The 21,925-nt window shown below is 46.9% G+C and overlaps 1 protein-coding gene across 8 annotated transcripts in view; it reads right to left on the bottom strand.

The window, feature by feature from the left end:
* UIMC1 (ubiquitin interaction motif containing 1) overlaps positions 1–21,925 on the bottom strand; it is a 53,004-nt gene that overhangs the window by 14,039 nt on the left and 17,040 nt on the right. For 7 of the 8 annotated variants that reach the window (XM_069029185.1, XM_069029189.1, XM_069029190.1 and 4 more), the window contains exons 2-7: positions 21,212–21,369; positions 13,154–13,241; positions 7,935–8,059; positions 6,444–7,598; positions 2,823–2,887; positions 285–373 (exon numbers count right to left, since the gene is read on the bottom strand). In XM_069029185.1, the coding sequence (XP_068885286.1) occupies positions 285–373; positions 2,823–2,887; positions 6,444–7,598; positions 7,935–8,059; positions 13,154–13,241; positions 21,212–21,361 (1,672 nt within the window). In that variant the 5' untranslated portion in view covers positions 21,362–21,369. The remainder of the gene's footprint in view (positions 1–284; positions 374–2,822; positions 2,888–6,443; positions 7,599–7,934; positions 8,060–13,153; positions 13,242–21,211; positions 21,370–21,925) is intronic. The other variant, XM_069029186.1, reaches the window with a different exon arrangement.

Here is a 21,925-nt window from a genome sequence, read left to right as displayed (position 1 = left end):
TTGCATTGCAGAGACACCTTGTTTTGAGTGATCCCTCCATGCCCAATGCACATCCAGGTATGTCTTCAGCAAGTCTTCAGCAATCCCTGTCACAGAACTGTCTTAGAGGAAATGGGTCCAAAATTAGGGGATCAAACTAAATTACCTGAATAATTTTAGCCTTGAAAAACAGAGATGGGAAAGTAATCTAGTTTTGTTCAAATAACTTGAAAATTCTCTTCTCTGAATTTCCTAAGCGTGTAACTTTTGGTACAAAACTCATAACACTCTCAAGTGCCTCTTACCTGGGCAAACAGAGATCTCTTCTTCAGCAGAGTTTTCTGTGGCAATATTGGGGCTCCTTTTACTGCCAAGTGGGGTCATTGTGGAGATGCTATTCAAAATATAAATATAACATGAATCTCCAATCCAGTAGGTGTGAGGGCCACACCTGCCTTTCTCACGCAGTTCAGAACAGCAGACGATGCCATAATTTCCAAGTGGTCAATATCTGACAGCCAGAAATGACCAGAATAACAGCACAATAAGGGTCTAAAATGCCATCCTAAGCAATAACCCCAAAGGGAACATTTTTTGCTTCCAAAAAGGCAGAAAGGGTCATTATCTCTTGTCAAGGGAGCAAAAATACCTGCTCACAATTGTGGGACTCTCTGTGGGAGAAAACGTGGGAGTTGTGCAGGTACCAGCACTGTGTCTCTTTCTGTCTGGGGAAGGAAATCCTCAGAGAGGAAAGACAGACCTGCTTTATCTTGCATTATCCTCTCCCTCCTCACATTGCTCGTTTTCTCCCTTATCCCTGTGCACAGCAGCCAGAAGCAGCACAGATGTGACACATGGCATTTTCCCTGCAGCAAAGTCCTTTCAGCATTGGTGTGGTGGTTCCTCAGAGCAGCACCCAGCACTGCTCCTCTCATTTTGACCTTCGGATTCCTCCTATTTTTTTCCTCCCACCTCACTGCACACTGTCTTTCTGACACAGGCAGGCATTGCTGAGTAAGTCTGGCACCCATGCTGACACACTCTGCGCCTTCCATGACTCTCTGATTAGTCTGATCAAGTATGCAAGAACACACTTTAAAAACATGAATCCCCGCACTGACAAACACAAGATTTATTAAGCTCAACCACAGGCCTTAGAGAAGAGAGAACAGCCACTGCTGATTTATGATAAATAAAAAAATTCTGATAGGAAATCACAAGTGGCTTTTCTCTCTAAATAAAGCATCTCAAAGCATTTGTTATGAATCCAGGCTGAGCATGTTTTACTCTGTGTCTAACATCAGGGCTCTCTTCAAAAGAACTCACACAAAACAACTTGCTATGACATTTATAAAATGGGCTAATCAATTTGAAGTCAAACCACATTTCTTGCTACACCAACTATCTCCTGGTAACAAAGCCTATAATCATTTATTAAAACCCCAATCTTCCATGCTCTGTACAAAGCGTGGAACAAGCGGGGAGAGCAGCTCACAGAAAGCAAAGCAGCTTCTTCACAGGACTGGCACTTCCTAAACTGCTCCACTCCCTCCAGACAGCTCAGAGCCATGTTTTCCTATTAAGTGGTGCTGAGGCCAGCCGGTTGGGGTGCCTGAGCCGTACCCAAGAGAGGCCTGTGCTGGCAAATTGCCAGGAGCCAGATGGCAACACTTAACGTGCACAAAACTGCAAAGACTGCAGCCATTTCTTGCCTTGCTGCAGATGTTCCAGCTGCCCAAGGAGGGGCTGCTGCATCCAGGTGCATCCCACCCTAAGGCAGGCAGCCAGGAGCTCCTGGGCAGCTTGGGGAATGTCCCAGACTAACCTTACCAGCTACACCAAAGGAAAGAGGTGCTCTCAGGCCCAAAGCAGGCAGGAGGCCAGCGCTGCAGAGCGCTCACCTCGCTGCCTTCTACGCAAGCTCAGAGCTCAGCTGTCACAGGCTCATCAGCCTCGGCGGCAGCTGCAGGTTCCTCCTGCTCCCCAAGGCAGGTTTTAAGCTTGTTAGAAAGGTGCAAGCAAGAGGGATTTTCATACTCTGCATATTGATATTAACTGCTCAGGCCAAATGCTGTTAGATCAGAGGAAAGTTGGCAGTTCTTTTCCAAAGCAGGTTTAAATTATAAAACCCAGCAAATTAAAAACATGACATTATCTGGCCTTTCTTGTAACTTGCTCCCTGAATCCTCTCCCATTTGTCCTTCTTCTCCATAGCCTTTGCTGCAGAATTGCATCCCACAGGAAGGAGAGGAAAAAAAAAAAAAGGAAAAGAGGAGTAGGCTTAAATCTGAAGAAAATCATGTTGACTTGTCCCACACCTGTCATCTGCTGAAGTGGCTTTTCTGGAGCACTGCACTCTATCTTTGGCTGATAGGCAGTGCCGTCTGGCTTCCTCCTCCCTGCTTTCCTCTTCAGAAGTAAGGCAAGAACATAAAAATACACACAGAAATCCAGTAAACCCATGCCCATGCTGCCAGTGCGCCTTCCTCGACACACACGTGATGGCATCGCTGTAACTCACCTCCAGCTCCCCACGGCTTTACTGCACTGTGTCACAGGAGCTTCAGAGGGCAAGGAGCAGCTCCTTCAACTTGTACAAGGATGCACCTTGCATGTCTTATAAAGTGACAACAGCAACTGATCCCTTCTCCTCAGCTGTGCCCCACTTCTCCAAAGCCATGTATTTCCAGCGATATTAAACAGCAGTGACTGCAGCCAGCCTTTCCAGCAAGCCCTGCAGTGAGCTGTGGTGGGACTGCACCCCAAAATACTCCAGGGAGAGTGGAAGAGCTCATATCACCAGAGAGAACCTATGAGCCCCACACTCTGAACACCTTACTCACCTGTGTGCAATTTGCATGGGTTCCCCATCTTCAGGCATATCCTCTGCAGGCAGCACCTGGGAGGGCTGGAAAGGAAAATTCTGGTGTTACATAAAACAACGTGCACAGCTGATTGGGGTCTGCTGGGTCATTGGATTCTGTCCATGACATTGCACCCAGTCTGCTGTATATTTTTATCTGAAAATGGCTCAGTATCCATCAGAACTAGTCAGCTTTTTCCCTCCATCCCTCCTTTTGGCAAGGTGCTCCCTGCAATAAAGCCTGGCAGTACTTTTTGCTACCTTGCTGCCTAGACATGTTCCTGGGCAGTCCATCACCATCCACTCCTCTCAACATTGCCCATCATCTTCCATGCTCTCTGCCTGTTCTCAGCATTCACCTAAATGTACTTGTAGGCAACAATCATAGCTCTTCTCCACCTTTACCTGTGCTGAGCTTGAAACAACCCAAGGTTTTTAGTGTCTCCTATGCTCCCCCAGGTACCCCAGCAGCCCTCACCTACTCCACTTAAAACTTGTTTTTCTGACCCACAATGACCTGATCAACTGATACAGCTGATGCTTGACCATGAGAAGCACTTTTCTGAAATTTCCTAGAGATAAAATCTGTTGCATTTTTCTTGCGTGGGAAATCAGCTGTCCCAAAAAAGGAAGGGAACTGATTAACCTGCACAGTCTATAGCTGGAAAATCTGTGTGCATTTTATCCCGTTTTTCATTTAGCTCTATAACTACACTTAGTCTTTCCTTTAAAATTTGTTCAAAAGCCTTATGCACTGTCAAGGTCAGGCTAACATGCCAGTCATTACCCAGATCCCTTTCTTCTTCTGCAGTGTACATGTTACACTTGCCATCCTCTAATCAGGTGGAATTACAACGGTTTATTAGCAGTCCTTGCTGTCAGGCCTACAATTTCTCATGCTAGGTCTCAAAGAAACCCAAGGAGTTTTCCTCCCCCTTCCTTGAGTCTATCAAATGCTATGAGCTTGATTTCCACCACAGGTTTCAACTTCAGTCAGCTCCACTCCTGGATGTACTTCCCCAGCAAGCTCCAAATCAAGACCTCTCCTGTCAAATTTCCCTAACATGACTCCAACCCCCAAATATCCTGTTTTATCTATGCTCTCTTTACCTCTTTGCAGGCTAACTCATCATTAACATAAAATACCACACCTCCTCTTTTATTTTTATTTGTTTTTGTACTGAACTGTGCATTTCTTAACAGGGCCTCTGCCCTGGTCATGAACGCTCATCCATGTTTCTGGTTTTCCTTGTACATCTGTTATAAAATATGGCACTAATTCAGGTCACCAGACTCTAAATCTCCCGAATTGGGTCTTTTCCCTCTGAATCTTTTAAAGACCAAGAGTCCCCTAACCTTATCTGAAAGGCTCTGAAGAAATTGATTCTATTAGCACTGAAGTTTGTTAGTGCAGGTTCACAGGCTGTGAGATCTCCCGACAACCAGGATTTGCTCTGTGCAAACATCCCTTGGCTGCGGGAGGCAGTGGCAGCAGTCAACTGCGGCTGGGGTGGAAGGTCTGTGCCCACTGGGGTGGAAGGTCTGTGCTCATTCCAGGTGGGGGTTTCAGGGCAGGGATACAGGCAGCCTCCCTCAAGCACATCATTTCCACCTTCATTTCACACATGGCATGAGGCCATGTCCTTTTTCAAGGACAGCTTTGAGTCCTCAAGGATGGTTTCTAGACTCAGCACAGCCTAAAATCTCCCACCAGCCCCACCAGCCCCACCAGCAGAGCAGTCCTGGTGGCACTGGGGGAGCCCCAGGGCAGTACAGGAAGCAAAGGGTCTCCTGGAGATGCAGCACATTGGAGACATGACAGCTCTGGGCCCCTCTTTTGTCACTGCCAGTGGAATTGTATTTGATAGAGGGAAAAAAATGGAGACAAGGCACAAGCAAACATCAAACATATCGATTTTGCAAGTAAATCACCTGCTCTGGCCTCAGTGTGCGACTGCACAGAGAGGAGAGAGAAAGGAGCTACCTCTCATGCTGGGTGTGATAAAGCAGATGAAAAGGGATTTAGAAATTATTTTCTCTCGTGTAAATAAAAGACTGGCAATTTTTGGGCTAGGCTTGAAATTGTAAAGTCTGCTCCCCCTCCCTTATTTTCCCACCTTAAAAATATCAGAAAGGCTACATCTCTCCGTTATGGCTCCGAAAGAGCTCCCATGGTCAAGAGGAGTAGCATACAAGTTACCACTCAGCACCACTAAAACCTCTTTTCTCCCCAAGAATTAATTAGGTATTAGCATTAAACAGATAGTATTTTAAAAAATACCACACAATTTTCAGCACTGATTAAAAGTTCATGCCCTTCCCAGCTGCCGTAGCTTCCCAAAGGCTTTAGAGTACACATCCACAGACCTCCAGTCACCCCAATCTTCCAGTATAATGATACCTTCATTTCCAGAGGAAAAGCTACAGAAAAGAAAAAGTGCAGTTTGCTTTAAGAACCTCTCAGGTCTTTTGTATCTATCCTAAGGAAATGAAAAAGGGCACAAGTCAGTTCCTTTCCTCTGCAGATCACCTCTAAGGCTTGTTTAAATCTCCATCCCCTAAACCCGAGCCAAAGCACTGTCATGAAAAGTCACATTTCAGCACAGGCTGCTCTGCTCTTTTTCTGCAACCAGAAAATGCAGACATGACGTTTTTTCCTAAGTGCTCAATATTACAAGACAGAATATAAATATCACAAAACAAGTTAAGTATCTTTCTAACACCAGGGTAAATGATCAAATACACTTGAAAACAGGAACAACAGAGCCAAGGCTTCAGTCGTAGAGAAGATAAAGTTATACAATGATCCGGGAGTGAAGTCATTATGAAAAATGAGGGTTGGAAAAGGCTGACACAAACCTAAAATACAGCAGTAATAAATACTTCATCTGACTAGCAATCTGTTTAAACTTAGCAGTGACAGAAAGCTGCCTTCCGCTCCAGCAGGAGAGCCCTGACGGAGACAGAGGCTGACACCTAGTGTCTGGCACACCCGAGCCCGAGAGAAGCTGCCCAACACCAGGACAAGGACAGGGAGCACCACTGCGGTGACACATCACCCCAGCAGGCAGAAGATGCCTGTAACCACACAGAGCCTCTCCCAGCCACGAAGGAAAAGAGCACTTCCAAGGGTGAAGCACTGATGGACGCAGATGAGCACGGAGGGGCAAACAGGAAAGGCTGCGCCGCAAGGACAAACCTACGTCTCTATCTGCAAAGGGAAACCCAGGCAGAGCTCCCCACACAGCCACAGGTTTATAAACTGGTTTGCCAGTGCTGGTGGTGGTCAGCAGCACTTCTGTGCCCTCTACCTTGACACACTGCCAGGCTACACCCTTCTGAGAAGGATCAGCTGGATGAGTCAATCTCTGGAGCACTAATGATGACTGCCAGGCTGCTCAAAATGGCCCCTATCTCGTGTGAGCTGGGTGTCAGCCTGTACACTTCTCTCCCTTCCACGGTAACTGTGTGGCTGGGGGAAGAAGTCCCTCAATTTCAGAGAGGCATTAAATAGCAGTGCCTGCTTTGCAGAAGGGACTGAACCGTAAAACGGACAGAAGGGCATGGCTGCTCAACCTCTGCTCAGTGGCAAAGCTCTTACCTGGCAGTAGCTGGTGGTCGGCTCATCATCAGAAGTGGAGTTCTTCTCTTCTTCCATGCTGCGCCCTGGACTCTCTGCCTCCCTCCTCTTTGAAGGGTGGAGCCAGGTGATGTTTTCAGACTCCTGTCCCTCTGTGTCTCCATCTTCTGTAGCATCAGCAACCCCATTCTCCCTGCTTATCTCCTCTCCTTTCCCAAGCTCATTCTGGCTCAAGGAAGAACTCGGCACAACTGGGTTACCAAACTCCTTCTTATGCAATAGCTGCCTCTGAGCCTGCTTCAGGCTCTTCTGGTAAACCTCCAGCTGACACAAGATGACTTTGGTGTACTGGTTGGGGTCCACCCCTTTAGGACAGAAGGGGATGCCCCAATAATAGTGCACTGTGTCTTTTGCCTCCTCCTGTTTGTGCTTCTCCTCCACTGCAGTCTGCATGCAAAGATGCGGGGCACTGCCAGACCCCTTGTTCTGCTCTGCTTGCTCTGTGGAAACACAGACCTTGGCAGTGTGCCCAGGCTGTGAGCTGTGTTTGGTACCTGCTCCTCCACCACTCCTCCTGGGGCTGTCACACTGTTCTGTGGTCCTGCTCTTCCAGAGTGTGGCTGAGCTCCCAGCACCAGCTTCTCCCACAGAATGGCCAGTGCAGGGCAGGAGCTGCTCTTTTGGTTCATGGCCTGCTGCTTCGGAAGAGCTGGACGGGCTGGCGAACAGTCTCCGAGGTGTCAGTCGCCAGGAGCCTGAAGCCACCTTGCCAAAGGTGGGACTCAAAGACATGAAGTCCTCTCCGACAGTGCTGGGTAACACGTCACTCAAATCGCTTTGTGCTGGTGAGGAAGACTTTTCACTTGACCTTGTCACAGGCTGGCCCTTCCCCGGAGACACGATTATGCTGGATACTAGTGAGCTTTCAACGATTTCCTGGCTTAACCTCCTCAACACTACCAAGGGGCTCCGGGCGACATCCATCTGTCCGTTCCCATCAGCTCTGGAGCTCTGTGAGTGGGAGCTGCAGTCGGAGGGAGGGGTGTCAGGGCAGAATGCCAGGCCTCCCGGGATCTCAGAGCCTTCCTTCTCAGCAGGCTGGCTTTGGCCCTGTGAATCCAGTGCTTCCACTGACAACTGAGGAGTTGAAGTCAAGGAGTCTGAGGGCTGACAGCTCTGAAAAACAAAAGGTTGACTCTCCTACAGACGTGTTCTCTATCAGCACAGCACACCAAGGGCTCCCCCAGCATGCTGGCAGCCATCACCTGGACTGCAGATTCCCCCACCCTGAATCAGAACTCTGTACCCCAAAACAGGGACAGCTGGGGTTAGACTTCACATCCCTCTCACTAGGAATGGTAAAACCCAACTATTCTGTTCCTACTGTCGTTCCAGTTTGGGAATATCTAGGCCCCCCCAGTAAAACTTTATTTTGTGCAGCATGGTAAAACAAGCACAGACAGCGACGGTGCTGAAGAACCCTAGTGAGCCTCTTCACAGAAGTGCACTTACACTAAGGCTCTCAGCAATGGCCTTCCTCAAGAGCTCCTCCTCTTCCTCTTCCTGACAGTTCACTTGTCTAGCTTCTTGCTCACTCATTTTCAGGGCCAGTGCAAATTGTTCCTCTTCAGTCATCTCTATAGCAGAAGAAATAGGATAATGTCAAGTCACAGCTGCAGGTGTATGTAAACACTCAGTGAATATACAGCGTGTAGGGAGAAATGGGTGAGAGTCCCACCTCGCCAGGAGGAATGCAGAGCAAACCATCTAAACCTCAGCTGTCCTGAAATGGTGTCACCAAAACTGGAGCAGGCAACATTAACGAGAAAGGTAACTCAGGTCAGGAACTTCACTTCAGGTTTCTACAGCAATCTAAGCTCCCATTCCCCACCGATGTTAACTGCAACATGACATTTTATTTGCGATCAAACAACACACACTGCAGCTGCAGAAGGCATGTTCAAGGAGAAAGGAAAAGGACAGATTTCTAAAGCGTGCTCATTTTTATATTGGATAGGCTCAGCAGCAAGGCAGGCTAAACAACACATCTTCTTTAGAAAGACACTTTTTTACTAACCAAGTAGCACACCCCACTGCCTTCTGACACACAGATACCTGCAATACCACAGGAGACCTACCCGAGAGAAAAAGAGCTACATGTTGTTCACCCCAAGCCGCAGGTGGAAAGCTCTGTGGAGGATAACGTTACTTGCTTGGTGGTATTATAGAGGATATTTCACATGCATACATCCCCCTTCTGCTCACATCACCACTCCACTGCATCACTAAGTCAGTCATGCATGGGAAACAGGTTTCCTACACTTGTAACTGCTATTTCAGCAGAAAATTTATTCCTGAAATATTCCTCGCTCCAATCAAACCAAAAGTCTAGACTGGCTATGTAGAAACAAAGCAGTTACTTACTTTGGAAAACACTTATTTACTTAGATTCAATCCAACACTTTCACTCTGCTTAAAATATACAGTGCCTGCAGAATGGAGTGCAGCTTGAAAAACAACTCAACAGCACTCTCAGGAGCTGAAAAATACATCTTCTCACTCGAAACAAATTGACAGATTTCCTTCAGAACCCGCTCCCTCCTCCAGGCAGAATCCTGCACACGCCATCTCATGCATGAACCAAAGGCTCACGCTCTCCTACGGGCTACAACATCTTTAAGACATGCCATTTGAACAGGGAGGCTGCCCAAGCACAAAACGTGTCTTCACTGCAGCCAGCTCCAGAGACAGGCGTTTCCCTGGATAAAGATGCATTCACAAGTTGCAGGCTCCCATTTTCTATCCCATCCTCTCTCATACCAGCTGCCACCCAAACACAGCAGTGCAGCCATGCTCTGGCCAAAGCACAGCCTGTCTACGACCGCTGCAACCAGGGGCATCCACAGAGTGGAGCTTCGCTCTGCCCTTCCCCCAGCTCCTGGCTGATGGCAGCCTCGTGCTCCCCACCCAAGCAAGATCTGAAGCATTTTTGGACTGATTACCTTCAGATTCCTTTATGTGTCCTGCTAAAACAGCACTTAGCTTCAGGTTGTTGGTTTGGGGCAGGGTGGGGGTGGGGGGTAATTCCTTTGAAAATTAAGAAAGACGTTGAAGGGAAAGCAGACTGCTGCGCTCTCAGGGCTCTCGTGGGGATCTTTTGTCCTTGGACAAAGTCACTCTATGATGTTACAGCCAGGAGGGACCAGGGCAAAAAAAAAAAAGCATCCTTTAATGGAAAGCAAACGACAGTCCAGTGTATGGAAAAAGCTCCCAGCCCCAAGAACAGCAGCATTAAACAGCGTATCACAGAGTCAATTAGGTTGGAAAACACCTCTGAGATTGAGTCCAACCTTTGACCAATCACAACTGTGTCATCCAGACCACAGCACTGAGTGCCACATACAGTCTTTTCTTTTTCCATTATACCAAACACTTTCCAAGCATTCAGAAAGTGTGTGCTGATTTGTTTTCCTGCCCAAACCATCACAGCAATCAGGCCAGATCCTGCAAACTCTGACATGTGCAGGAAAAGCAGTGCACATGATCGACACCCTGCAACACACGACTTTCCACGTGCTTCAACAGGGGCCTGAGCGTTTGCCAGTTCAGGCTATCAACATCCATGAAGCTTAATAAAAAGAAACATTTTTTGGCGAGTTACTGCTGTACATTTTGTTTTCTTCTCCCTCCCTGGCACAGCAATTTCCCCTCTGGGGACAGAGAATGTGCCAGACAAATGCTGCCTCTGGCAAAGAAACCAGTGACAAACAAGATGCACTTAGTGCATGTTCCAGTTGAGTAGGTGCTCTGGAGATGGGGAAATCTCCAGTTTAAATCCACCTGGCATTACCGTGGGGAGAGCAAAGAGCAGCTCTGCTCATGCCTTCCAGCAGACCTGACCTGCTTTAAGCGGAGCCGACGGTATTTCGTGCTTCAGGACTGATCACTTCTCAGCACCGTGTGTTTTATTAAACTTGATGCTGATTGCAGCCATCATAATTTATGATGATTAGAGACCCAGAGTGCTGCGTTAGCCCCCAACCACTGTGTGCAAACAGAGCTGGGGAGAGAGCTCAGAGCATGCGGCGGGGGCTCCACAGATCCCGGGAGAAATGACCCCTCTCCATCTGGACCGATGCTCAGCTCACACTCATCACTCGCCTTGCAGGAGCCCATTCCCAGGGGGAAGCACCGGCACTGGGAACTCTGCATCTCACACTTCAAAAGCCTCCTGTCACAGGTCCATCCCAACAAGGCACGAAATCCCAGCGCCCCTCTGGGGACCAGGGCATCCAAGAGACCCGAAGGTGGGAAGGAGGGGTCAGAGAGAAACTGTTTTTAAGACAAGGCAGCCCTAAACAAATTAAACCATTTCAGAGCCTTTTTAAATGCTAATACGGCGATTTGCAAAGCGATTTATGTTCCATTTTGACATTTGCAAAGTGAATTAGATGCAAAACCCCACTAGTTGTAGTTACAACACTTACTAATAAGAGATTTACTCAAAAATAACAGAAATGCAGGATCTCAATATTTTCACATATCTGAAGTGCAATTGCAGTAAAAACATTCAAATGTGCTTTAAAGCACTGACTTCCTCCGGAAAAAGAGAGAGAGACTTCTTTAGGTTTTGTATTTCCATTTATCCTGTCAGGATGAAACGTCACAGATATATTTTAGTTATGGCTTTAGGTTAAAATGAATAAAACCACAACAAAGCAAAAAAGGGAGGATACGGTTTATAACGAGTGCCTGCCAATATCCGAAATTTTCCAGTTTTGAGGAGAAAGAACTTGCTCTACCCAGAAGCACCCAATCTTTACAAAAGACCAATTTGCCTCGCAATTCAAAGAATTTATTTAAAGACATTGGGAAAAATAATTACTACTTCAAATCTTAATTTGCCTGAAAGCAAACACCAAAAGTCTAATTATAGCTTCCCACAAATGAGAACAGCCCCACCATCACACGTGCTTAAATAAGCCCCCGCTCTCCGACCGTGCAGCACGAGGCACCCCCAAACTCAGACGTGCACACTAAGCAACAAAAAAAGACAGCTTTTGCCCCAGGAAAAGAAAAACTATTATCAATAATTTCAACATCTAGAAACACAGCAGAACTCCTCCATTATACAACGTCTGGAGAGCCGGCCCTGTCTCCTTTGGATTTTCTGGAGCGCACTGAACACCTTTTGCACAGCACCGGCTCCTGAAACCCTACATGCTCAATGATGCAACAAGGACATCCAACTTCAGCAGATCCCTGCTCTTACCACCATATATTTGGTCACATTTTAGTGCCATCTCCAAGGGGGGGTTTCAGCTTTAATCTGGTGCTCTGTTTCCTTTGGGAGAAAAAGAAGAAGAAGAAAAAGAACTCTTTCCCCATCTCTGACTTTGCTATCTTACTTGTTCAACACAGACATGCACAGTGGGCTGCAGCTCCCACAAAGAGCTGGGCTGTTCTGTGCTATGGCCTTAGGCCTCTATTAAAAACAATTTAATTCACACAAGCCCTGTGAGGACTGACAAGCCCAACTCCTGCTGCTTGTGGAGCACTGGCGTGCTCCATTTTGTTCAGTGATTGCTTTGGGTTTTGCAGGAGGCAACATCTCTCCCATTTTAAAATGTCCTGAATTTTATGTGCTGGATGGACCACTGCCTCACAGAGCACAGGAACACGAGTGGGGACCCTCTGGGGCCTGGCTGCTGTAACATGTGGGGCGGTACAGGGAGCAGAGGCACCCTGGCCATAGTCAGTGGGCCCTTCTGCCTGTACATCAGAATATGAGCGGGAACATCCCAGCCTTTAGCATCTGTTCATAGATTTATTGTCCATGAATGCATTTAATCCCTTATTAAAGCTGTTGATACTGACCCCTCCACAACCTCCTGTGACACAAACTTCCAGGAGTTCACCCCATGCTGTGTGAAGCATTACTGTCCTTCACCCGTTTTAAACTCATCTATCTCTTGCTATTTCCACTGATACACCCCAGGAGCCAGTAAACAACAGCTCTGTGCTCAGCTGAGGCTGATGGGAACTTTGATCCCACCGTTCTCTCCTAACAAAGCAGCCCCAGGCTTTCCAGTCTCTCATCACCAGGCAGCTGTTCCACCCCTTCATGGCTTGGGCTGCCCTGCTCTGGATGTGCCACTGTGTCCTTGCTACGCAGAGGCCAGAACTGCACATAGCACTGTGACAAGGGTGCACCAACACTTTATGTAACAGCAAAATGACATCAACCAAATCCCTTGTTCTTAACACCCTTCCTTATGATGCCCAGCGTTGCTGGTGCTCTGGCTGCCCCCACACTGTGAGCTGATGATTTCAGAGAACTGTCAGCTGCGACTCAGATCCTTCCTGAGCGGCAGCTGTCGGGTCAGAGCATTGTGATGTTTCAGGGACAGACAGAAGCAGAGGGGCCTGGACAGGAAAGCAGTTTGTGACTGACGGCACGTTCAGATCGGCCTCAGCCAGTTTTGAAGCCGGTGAGGTACCAACACCCTCACACACTTATTTTGGAAGTGCACTGGTCTGCGCACACACTGCCTGGGGAGAAAGCAAGTGACAGAGTGCCTATTCTGACAGGCAAAATTTAGCCCTTTGAAGGGTCTTTTCTACATCCTCAGCTATGTAACAGCCTTTCTGAAAGGGAAATAATCTCTAGCACAAACAGCAGAAGCTGCTCAGCACCAGACAACTTCCCCAGCCCCACAATCGAGACCTACGTGCAATTTTTCTTTTAGCAGCAAACTTCGTTCGATCCAGCTGCTTTGTTCTCTTCTTTTGCAATCCACTCTCTTCCTTTGACTCCTGCTGTAATGGAAAAGAACATGGTGAGTGCATGCAATATGTAAGAAATACTACCAGCCCCCTCCCCCCAACTACTCAGATGCAAACACTGGTTCAAGAACAAGCATCTATTTGTGTGAAATTTGAATTTCAAACGTAATTCAAACACATTCTGTAACTATTAAAAGCTGTGTGATAAGCATAACGAGCAAAAAGAGTTACAGACTGACATAAACAGAGAAGTAGGAGAGACAATAGACTTCATGCCAGTCACCACCATGCACTGCACCTGCTACCCACAATTTTAGAGAGAATTTGTTTGGTCTTGCTAAAACATTGATATTTGTAAGCCCTCAAAACAGGAAAATAGAACCTTTTTGTAACTGAACATCACACACCTGTAAGCCAGGACTGTTTCCTGCCATGCAGCTTCTAGTACTATGCCCAGGAAATTTCAGGTGATCAAAACTAGAACCTCTAGCCATTTTCGGAGACCCACACCTACGCACCCCAAGGGCAGGAGAGCCAGCTGTATTTTCTCCTCATGCTATTATCTCATCTTATTCATAGAATCAAGGAATGATTTGAGTTGGAAGGGACTTGAAAGCTCATCTCATTTCTACCCCCTGCCATGGGCAAGGGCATCTTCCACTAGACCAGGGTGCTCAGAGCCCCATCCAACCTGGCCTTGAACACTTCCAGGGGGCATCCATAGCTTCTCTGGGCAATACTGCCACAAGTAGTTCATTTTTGAAACTTGAATACTTCAGAAACTTGCTCTCTCAAGGCTCCCTGGAACAATACTCCCATGAACAACCTAAGTGTGTGCTGTTTTAAGCACAAAGACTGCAGCACAAATGGGCGCAGGCTTAAATGACACAAATTTCTGCAAGCTGCTGTCCTAACGGCTTAGGTGAGGGTGCACACATTACCCAAGGCTGGCACTGGACCCCTTCCAATTTGTCTCTCTAAATCAGGTAGGATTAGAATCAAATGCAGTGTTTCAGGCAGAGACCCACGCCTGGCCAGGATGAGCTTTGCACTGCTCCCTCTGCAGCTGCACTGAGTTTTGCCGCCCATGAGACTCGTTGGCCACACACTTGTGCCTCGTTCCACCTCCTGTGCCAGGAGGAGGGTTCAAGGAGGGGCACATGGTTTGAGCTACTTTAACACAGATACATTGATTATTTTCAAGTGTCATCAGGTTTTTTTTGTCCTTTGCCCATGTTTCTGAATCTGTGAAGTCCTTTGGACTGCACCTCTGTGCTGAGTTTTGTTGAAGACATTTCTGGCTTTAGTGTTATCTGTAGATTTTATTAATCTATATAAACCACTTGCTCCCTCTTACAGATCATTAATGAGGATGTTAAAACACACACAGACCTAATATTGATTCTCTTGGCCTCAGCTTTACATCTCCCCTAGATGAGCCTCTCTTTTGTTCATCAGCAGCTCTTATTGACAGTCTTTTAGCAGCATTTCAATCCAGGAATGTTGCTATCTAGACCAAATTAAATTATTTATCTAACTAAGATTTTGCAAGACATACTATTAGGTGGTTTCCTGAAACCCTAATACATTACAGCTTTTACATGCCCTAATACCTACACCATTCCTCACTTCCACTGACGTAAGAATCACCTCACAACACAGCAGCAATCATGCTTGGCAAGTCCACACACACACTCATGCTTGCTCCTAAGGGTTTTTTCTGTGACTGACTCCTCCTCTTCCCCACACAGACTGGTTTGGGCACCCCCTTTCCAAGATCTGCCACTGGGTCTCCAAAAGGCTGCTTCACATCCAGATTCTCTCTTCCTAGGAGATGGATGCCAAGCTCCTGCTCAAGAGGTGAAATCCTCTCTGTTCCAGGGCCCTGGTATGGTGCCTGTCTCCACAGTTTTCCATAAGCCACAGGATCTCCCACTCCAAACTGCCCTGTGTTGGTCTGCAGCACCAGCCCCACGCTGACATCATGGGCTGCTCACACCTCATAGGATGCGGAACAATCCATGGGATCGCACCAGGATTGCATGCTGGAGGAGGTTCAGCAACAGCTCTCCTGCCCTCCCCCAAAAACCTGTCTAACAATGCTAAACCCATGCCAGCTTAAAACAGGGGCAATTTAATCCTAACAGGCTCTGTAAATCCCCAGCTCTTCTCTCTAGGCATCAATCTTCCCCTCATCACTCCCGCACTTGCTGGAAGGTCAACCCTGACACTCTCATCTGCAGCTCTCTTCCAGGGCACGGATGTGATTTATGAGCATACCAAACTTTCCGTGGCTGGGAGTGCCTGCTCTGTGCACAGAGACACACACTTACAACACACATCAACACCACGGGACAACCCAGGGCTCAAACACTTCCAAGGCTTCCGAGGGGAACAGTGTGCCCGGCGCTGGGCGCGCTGCCCGGACCCACAGCACAGCCCAGTACGTGCCTCGGTTCCCCGTGCTGGTCCTGAGGAATCTCGACATTTACATCAGTGGCAGGAGCAAAATTACTGCAGGACACGTGTTGTAGGAACCTCATACATTTGAGAAAGATGTTTAAATTGCTCAGCAGCATTCTACTGAACAGCCACGGTACAGTGAACTGCTGAAGCAAATCCAATTAATCCTGATGGGCCAAAATATATACACACATCTCAATTCCAAGAATTCTTAAATCTTCTTTATTTTTAAACCCAGAAAATAAAACATACCTTTTAATTAGGATTTATGGCTGTTTGTACCTCTGCTGGGAGAGAGCCCTGCAGGCCCCAGAGTGCTCTGCATAAATGCAGGAGTGGATGGTAGAAACAGAAGGGGCCAAGAAAATTCAAAGAAGACAACAGGGCTTGCTCTTCCTGACCCAACCTTTTAATGTTCATCTATCTACAAGGATAATAGGAACTCAAGGGGCCACTCAACCAACTGCCTTTCTAATAAGATCACTAGTCCAAAAATAATCTTAATCAATTAAAATATTCCCAAACTGCAGCCAATACTCTCAGTTACAAGGTCATCTCCAACACATATCTTCCAAGGGAAACTAATTATTATAGTGGAGGCGAGGTAGGAACTGCACACCTCTGCTCAGTGCCAGCCTGGAGAGCATCCCTCCTCCTTTGCCGTCAATTCAAGGCATAAGGGCCAGAAGGAACCCAAATTCTCTGCACTGTAATTTATGATGCTCTCTTATGAGCAATTTCACTGTCAGCACTGTACACAGATCAAGAAATAGACAGGTTTCCAAAGTTCCTTACACATCTAGTGGAAGGCAGTCACTGTGCTTCTTCCTTGTTTTTGTAACCTGCTTGGTTTCACCAGACAGCAGGAAATCAAATTCCCATTTAAAAAATGCTTTTGCACATACTTAAGAGAACCTGACTCTGCCAGCAGAAACAGATACAGCTCTACTCGTTCCTAAAAGCCCATAAATGGAAGCCAGTAGCCAGCATCCCACATCCTGCTCCCTCGAATCCACATGATAAACCACAGAAATCAGCTTCTACTGACTCAGGGAAGGAAAGACTACAGCAGAATGTCTCCACCCCTAACGGTGCAGACTGCAAAGTCAAAAGGTCTGGGTAATTTTACTGCTCAACAGCAGTTGGGACCATCTAACAATAGGGTACAGCCAAACACCACACGTCCTGCATGGGAAATATGCAGATGAAAACCAGACTAATTTATTTTTAAAAGCCAATTAGATGTTGGAATTGCCATGTTTGGCTCTTGCCAAGGCTGCTGCTGAAATTAATATCACACCCTACTTTATTAGTCTCTGACTTCAGTTCAGAATCTGTTTCAGCTTTGCTCTTTCAGCTCATTAGAACAAACCTGCTGGAAGTGGAGATGAACAACAAGACACAACGGGGATCGTGCCAGGATACGCAGTTCCTGACACAAGGGGAGAGAACTCTGTAGGAAAAAGGGCTTTTACTCATCTGTGAGGAGCCTGGATTCAGATCAGTCTGATTTTCATCAAGTGAGCTCAGCAGAGCCATGAAGCCTCCTCCAGAACCAACTCACATTGCATTCTCCTCTGGGAGATGGAGGCACTGGGTCCCTTGGCACCAGCAGAGCCCATGGAGACAGCAGGGCACTGCAGCAGTACTCCCACGTGGCTCTGCTTCGCTCGGATGGTCAGTGGTGTTAGTGAGGTGGTGTCCTGGGATTGAGTTAATTTTATTCCTAGTAGCTGGTGCAGTGCTGTGGTTTGGATTTAGTACGAGAATAACGTTGGTGGCACACCAATGGTTTAGCTGGTGCCAAGCAGTGCTTACTCTAAATCAAGGACTTTTCAGTTTCCTGTGCTCTGACGGTGAGCAGGTGCACAAGGAGCTGGGGGAGCTGGGCAAAGGGATGTTCCATGCCACAGAACCTCATGGCCAGTGTGGAAACGGGGGGGAATTGGCTGGGAAACACCGACTGCTGCTCAGGGACTGGATGGGCATCGGTGAGTGGGTGGTGAGCAACTGCATTGTGGCACTGGTTTCTCCTGGGTTTTACTCATAGAATCATGGAGAGGTTTGGGTTGGAAGGGACCTTAAAGATCATCTCATTCCAACCCTCCTGCCATGAGTACCTCCCACGAGGCCAGGTTGCTCACTGCCTGGCCTTGAACTCTGGCAGGGATGAGGCATCCACAGCCTCTCTGGGCATCATGTTCTAGTGCCTCACAACCCTCCCAGTAAAGAATTTCTTCCATATATCTAACCTAAATTTCTCCCCTTTCAGTTTGAACCCATTCCTCTTTGTCCCATCACTACAGTTCCTGATAAAAAGCAGTTCCTCTCTCCTTTTTTTTCATTACAATTATTCTTGATATTATCATTAGGGTTATTAATAGTATTATTATATTTTGTTTCAATTATTAAGCTGTTCTTATCTCAACCCATGAGATTTACTTTTTTCCCCACAATTCTCCTCCCCACCATGGGGTGGGAGTGAGCAAGCAGCTGCCTGGCACTCAGCTACTGGATGGGATTCAGCTATGACAGGTGGGCACTGCCATTCTGGCTGTGACATTTTCAGGGCCATCTTCTCCACAGCAAGATGTCCCCCAGGCCATGCCTGGTCCTGAGGTGAGTGCCCACTGTCACAGCTGATGGAAACAGGATAGGGCAGTGGCTGGATATTCCAGCCAATGCCTAAACACATCTCCCTCTGCACCACAGCCAAAATCTGATCTGGAACATCAACACATGCTATTGATTACCCTGACTGTGAGTATCTCCAAACACAGAACACTCAGGCAAAGGGATGTTCCACACCAAAGGGAAGACAGGCCATGCTGAAATAGATGGCACCATCACCCTGGAGTCTTGTCATATGCTCCCCAAAGGCTGGCAGAGCTGATGGATCTGGCAGGAAGAGCTTGTGAGACTTGATGCCAACTTTGTAAGTGCAGACGGGTACTCTCAAAGCTCCCAAAGGATCTACCCAGGAAAAAGACCCTTCCAAAAGGTCCCAGACCAGATCAGCAGCATTTGAAGATCAACTGCACTAACGGCTGCAGATCAGTCTAACAGGTCAACAAAACTTTTGGGCTGTGCTCAGAGTTCATGCTTGGCCAGGCCTCATGCTGAGGAACAGTCATCTTTCAGATGTGGCTTCAGGGATCTTTACCAACAGCCCAATTCAAGCAGGAGGTTCAGGAGACCAGGAATTGTCATGCTCAGAGAGGGCATTGTTGGGCACTACTTGCAATGTTGTGTATTTGTGAACGAACAGCCATCTTCTGGCACAGGCAAGCAATTCCCTGTGGGATTTAAACAGCCAGGGGAGATGGGAACCACTCTACTCATTCAGCATGTCTGCATTTTCACAGACACAGTCTGCACAAAGAAGGTCAACTCCTCTGGTTTCCACAGAGCCAGAGAGACTGTTCTTATTTTGTCTGACCCTTTCCAAAAAAAAATAACTGTTCCCCGAATCCAGGATGATATGTGGCAGAGATCAGAAAGCCTCACATCCAGAAAACTTTTTTCTGATGCAGCTCTGCAGATGCCACAGCATAGACATGAGCAAAGAAAGGGAACTTGGCAAAATAACATGGATGAGCTTGATAATCCAGCATGACTGAAAAATTCCTGGGAGAGGCAGTCTGCCAAAGATCATCAAAAGTGAGAAGCTGGAGGCTTTCCAGGTGCAGCTGCTACAAGATCTGCTGGTCTGGAAGCAGAACTGGGGACTTGTTCTATAGATACCTGCCAAGAGACTGCCAAGGAAGAAAGCCATCGAATCAATGATGCCCAAATTGTCCTTGTAGCTTTTGATTCATAAGGAACCATGTCCTAACAGATGCAAGATTAATTGAGAATGTATTGTTCTCTAAAATTGCTATTGATCTGAGCTTCCCACACCTCTTCTCGAACTCACAAGGTCTTACCAGAGCAAGAACAACAGTTACAACGTTCAAAATTGAAATTCAACTTCATGTACACAGAAGAGCTGAGACAGTTACAGAAGGCAGACAGTTATTTTTTTGAGATCCCAAGTAAATCAGTTTTGCGTTTGATTTTGCAGAAACCAACACGACAAGAGACTGTGGCAGTGGATCTGGAAGCTGATGACTCACAGAAAGAGACTGAACTGAATAAATCCACTCATTCAACTGACTGAACTGTTGTCACTTAAACAGAACCTAATTGGCTCTTTAACGGCCTCTCTGAGCATATCCTTTTCTGTAATATGACCGATTATGCCATCAGAATTTATTGTTTATAGACAAACTTACAGAACAGTGAGGGAGCCTAACCTTTTTATAGATGTGTTTTAAGAGACGTTTGTTTCCTCTTTTTCAGATACGTGCACATTGAGATGAATAATTGCAGACAATAACAGGTCCTGATCTTTTATGTACTGCAGCAGCTCTTATAGCTGCTGATTTCTTTTTTCCTTATAGGTTTCACAATAAAGGCCAGTGATGCAGCAACATCTGAAGTTAACTTAGCATATTGCAGAGCTAAGGGTTTAACCCCACTGAACTATTACTGCCATATGTTCCATTTCTTTCAGGGAATTTCCCAATGGGAAAGAACTCAGACAATGTGAAGAAAAAACATCCAATATCGTTTGCCCTACAGCTTCTTACTGTTTATTTCTAGTGATATTCCCCTCCTCACATGGTAATCGCCTTATTGGAAAGCAGCACACTGCAGATGTGGGAGCAAAAGGGACCTGATTTAAGATCTACAGCTTGAGAGCAAACTGAAATGCTTTTGAAAATGGTGGAATTACAAAAAGCAGCTTAGGATCCCCAATCACCAGCAAGACAGAGCAAAGCCTTAAGAGTCACACATAAAAACCTGATTGTAATAATTTCCTCTCATGTACCTCACTAAGTCAGGCACAGGTTCTCAGGGCTCTGGGTTTCCCCCAGGCAGGAGTTCCCGTGCTCATCCCATCGCCTGTGTAACCAACACAGACATTTCAATCTTGAAGGTAATGCTGATGTGCATAAGCCGACACTGGGGATCAGGGATCTGAGCCTTGATGCCTTAGCCAGGCACTCCCACACCACATTCACCTTTACACCCTTTGGAGCTGGGTTACAAACTCAGGCTCCTGTAACTCAGAACCAGTTTACCAGACACCGCCTGTCTCTGAGCTACTCACAAGCCTGAGTTCTGAATCATTTTCTTATCTATTTGCACATAATACAGAATCATGTTGCTGAGGTTTAGCTGGAAATCAATCAAATAAAAATTATGAAAAAAAGATTTGTAAAGGGATTGAGGAAAGGTTACTTTTAAATTACGTTTCAGATTCAGTTCTGAGAGGATTTGGTTATCAAATCCCAGACTCATAACTCACCCTCACGAAGCACACCATTCATTTCCTAGTCAAATAGGATTTGATTCATCTCATATGTAAGAAAAGGAATGGCACAAGACCCTCTGTGCAAAGCCTGACCCCAGCAGGACAGCGAGGGCTGCTCGGGTACTGTCCTGCAGCAGCAGGGCCCAGCAAAGGCTCTGGGTACCCCAAACCCCTCACTGACCTCTCCATCGCTGTCAGATATAACAATAAATGCATCCACAAAACTGCGCTTCTTCTTGGCATTGGCTGGGTTCCTCTTCTCTTCCTCCTCTTCCTCCCCATCCTGACCTTGAGACTCCAGGCCCTCTGCAGGCTTCTTCTTCCTCGGCATCCTTCACTCTGAAACACAGGGAAAGATTAAAAGCCATTTGTTTCCTTCTGATTTAGATTTCCCCTAACAGTCTTTTCTTTTTTTTTGCTATTTTTAGGCAAAAGACCCCAGGCACTGAAACCTTATTACAAAGCGTGGTGGATTTAGTGTTACTGGGAGCCACATGCACCAGTCACCACTCATCTAGTTAAGAACACTTTATTACAGCTGATTGCTAAAAAGGGGTTTCAGGGGAAGAGCAACACAGACCAAAGCCACTCTGAATGCCTTGTTCCAAAGCAATGAGGCTTTCCTCTAAAAGCCCATCAGCAAACTCCTCCACAGCATCACAGCAGGTCTCCCACCCTCCAACACAACCTCCCCTCCTCAGCCCCACACCTTGACCAAAACAAACCGGGCTGTGGCAGTGGATCAAGCTGATATTTGCACACCACTCCAAGAAGTCACCACAGCACAGCCCTTTGTCAGCTTTTGTAGTCAACAAAACCAGGGGGAAAGGCATTGTTCGTTCAAGGATGCTGTCCTGCCGTCTGCACGGCTGCTCCAGCACTACAGACAGAGAAA

Source organism: Aphelocoma coerulescens, chromosome 13 (assembly GCF_041296385.1).
Source record: "Aphelocoma coerulescens isolate FSJ_1873_10779 chromosome 13, UR_Acoe_1.0, whole genome shotgun sequence".
Taxonomy (NCBI): domain Eukaryota; kingdom Metazoa; phylum Chordata; class Aves; order Passeriformes; family Corvidae; genus Aphelocoma; species Aphelocoma coerulescens.
Note: the sequence above shows the minus strand (reverse complement) of the source record. Positions and strands in the feature narration are given on the sequence as shown.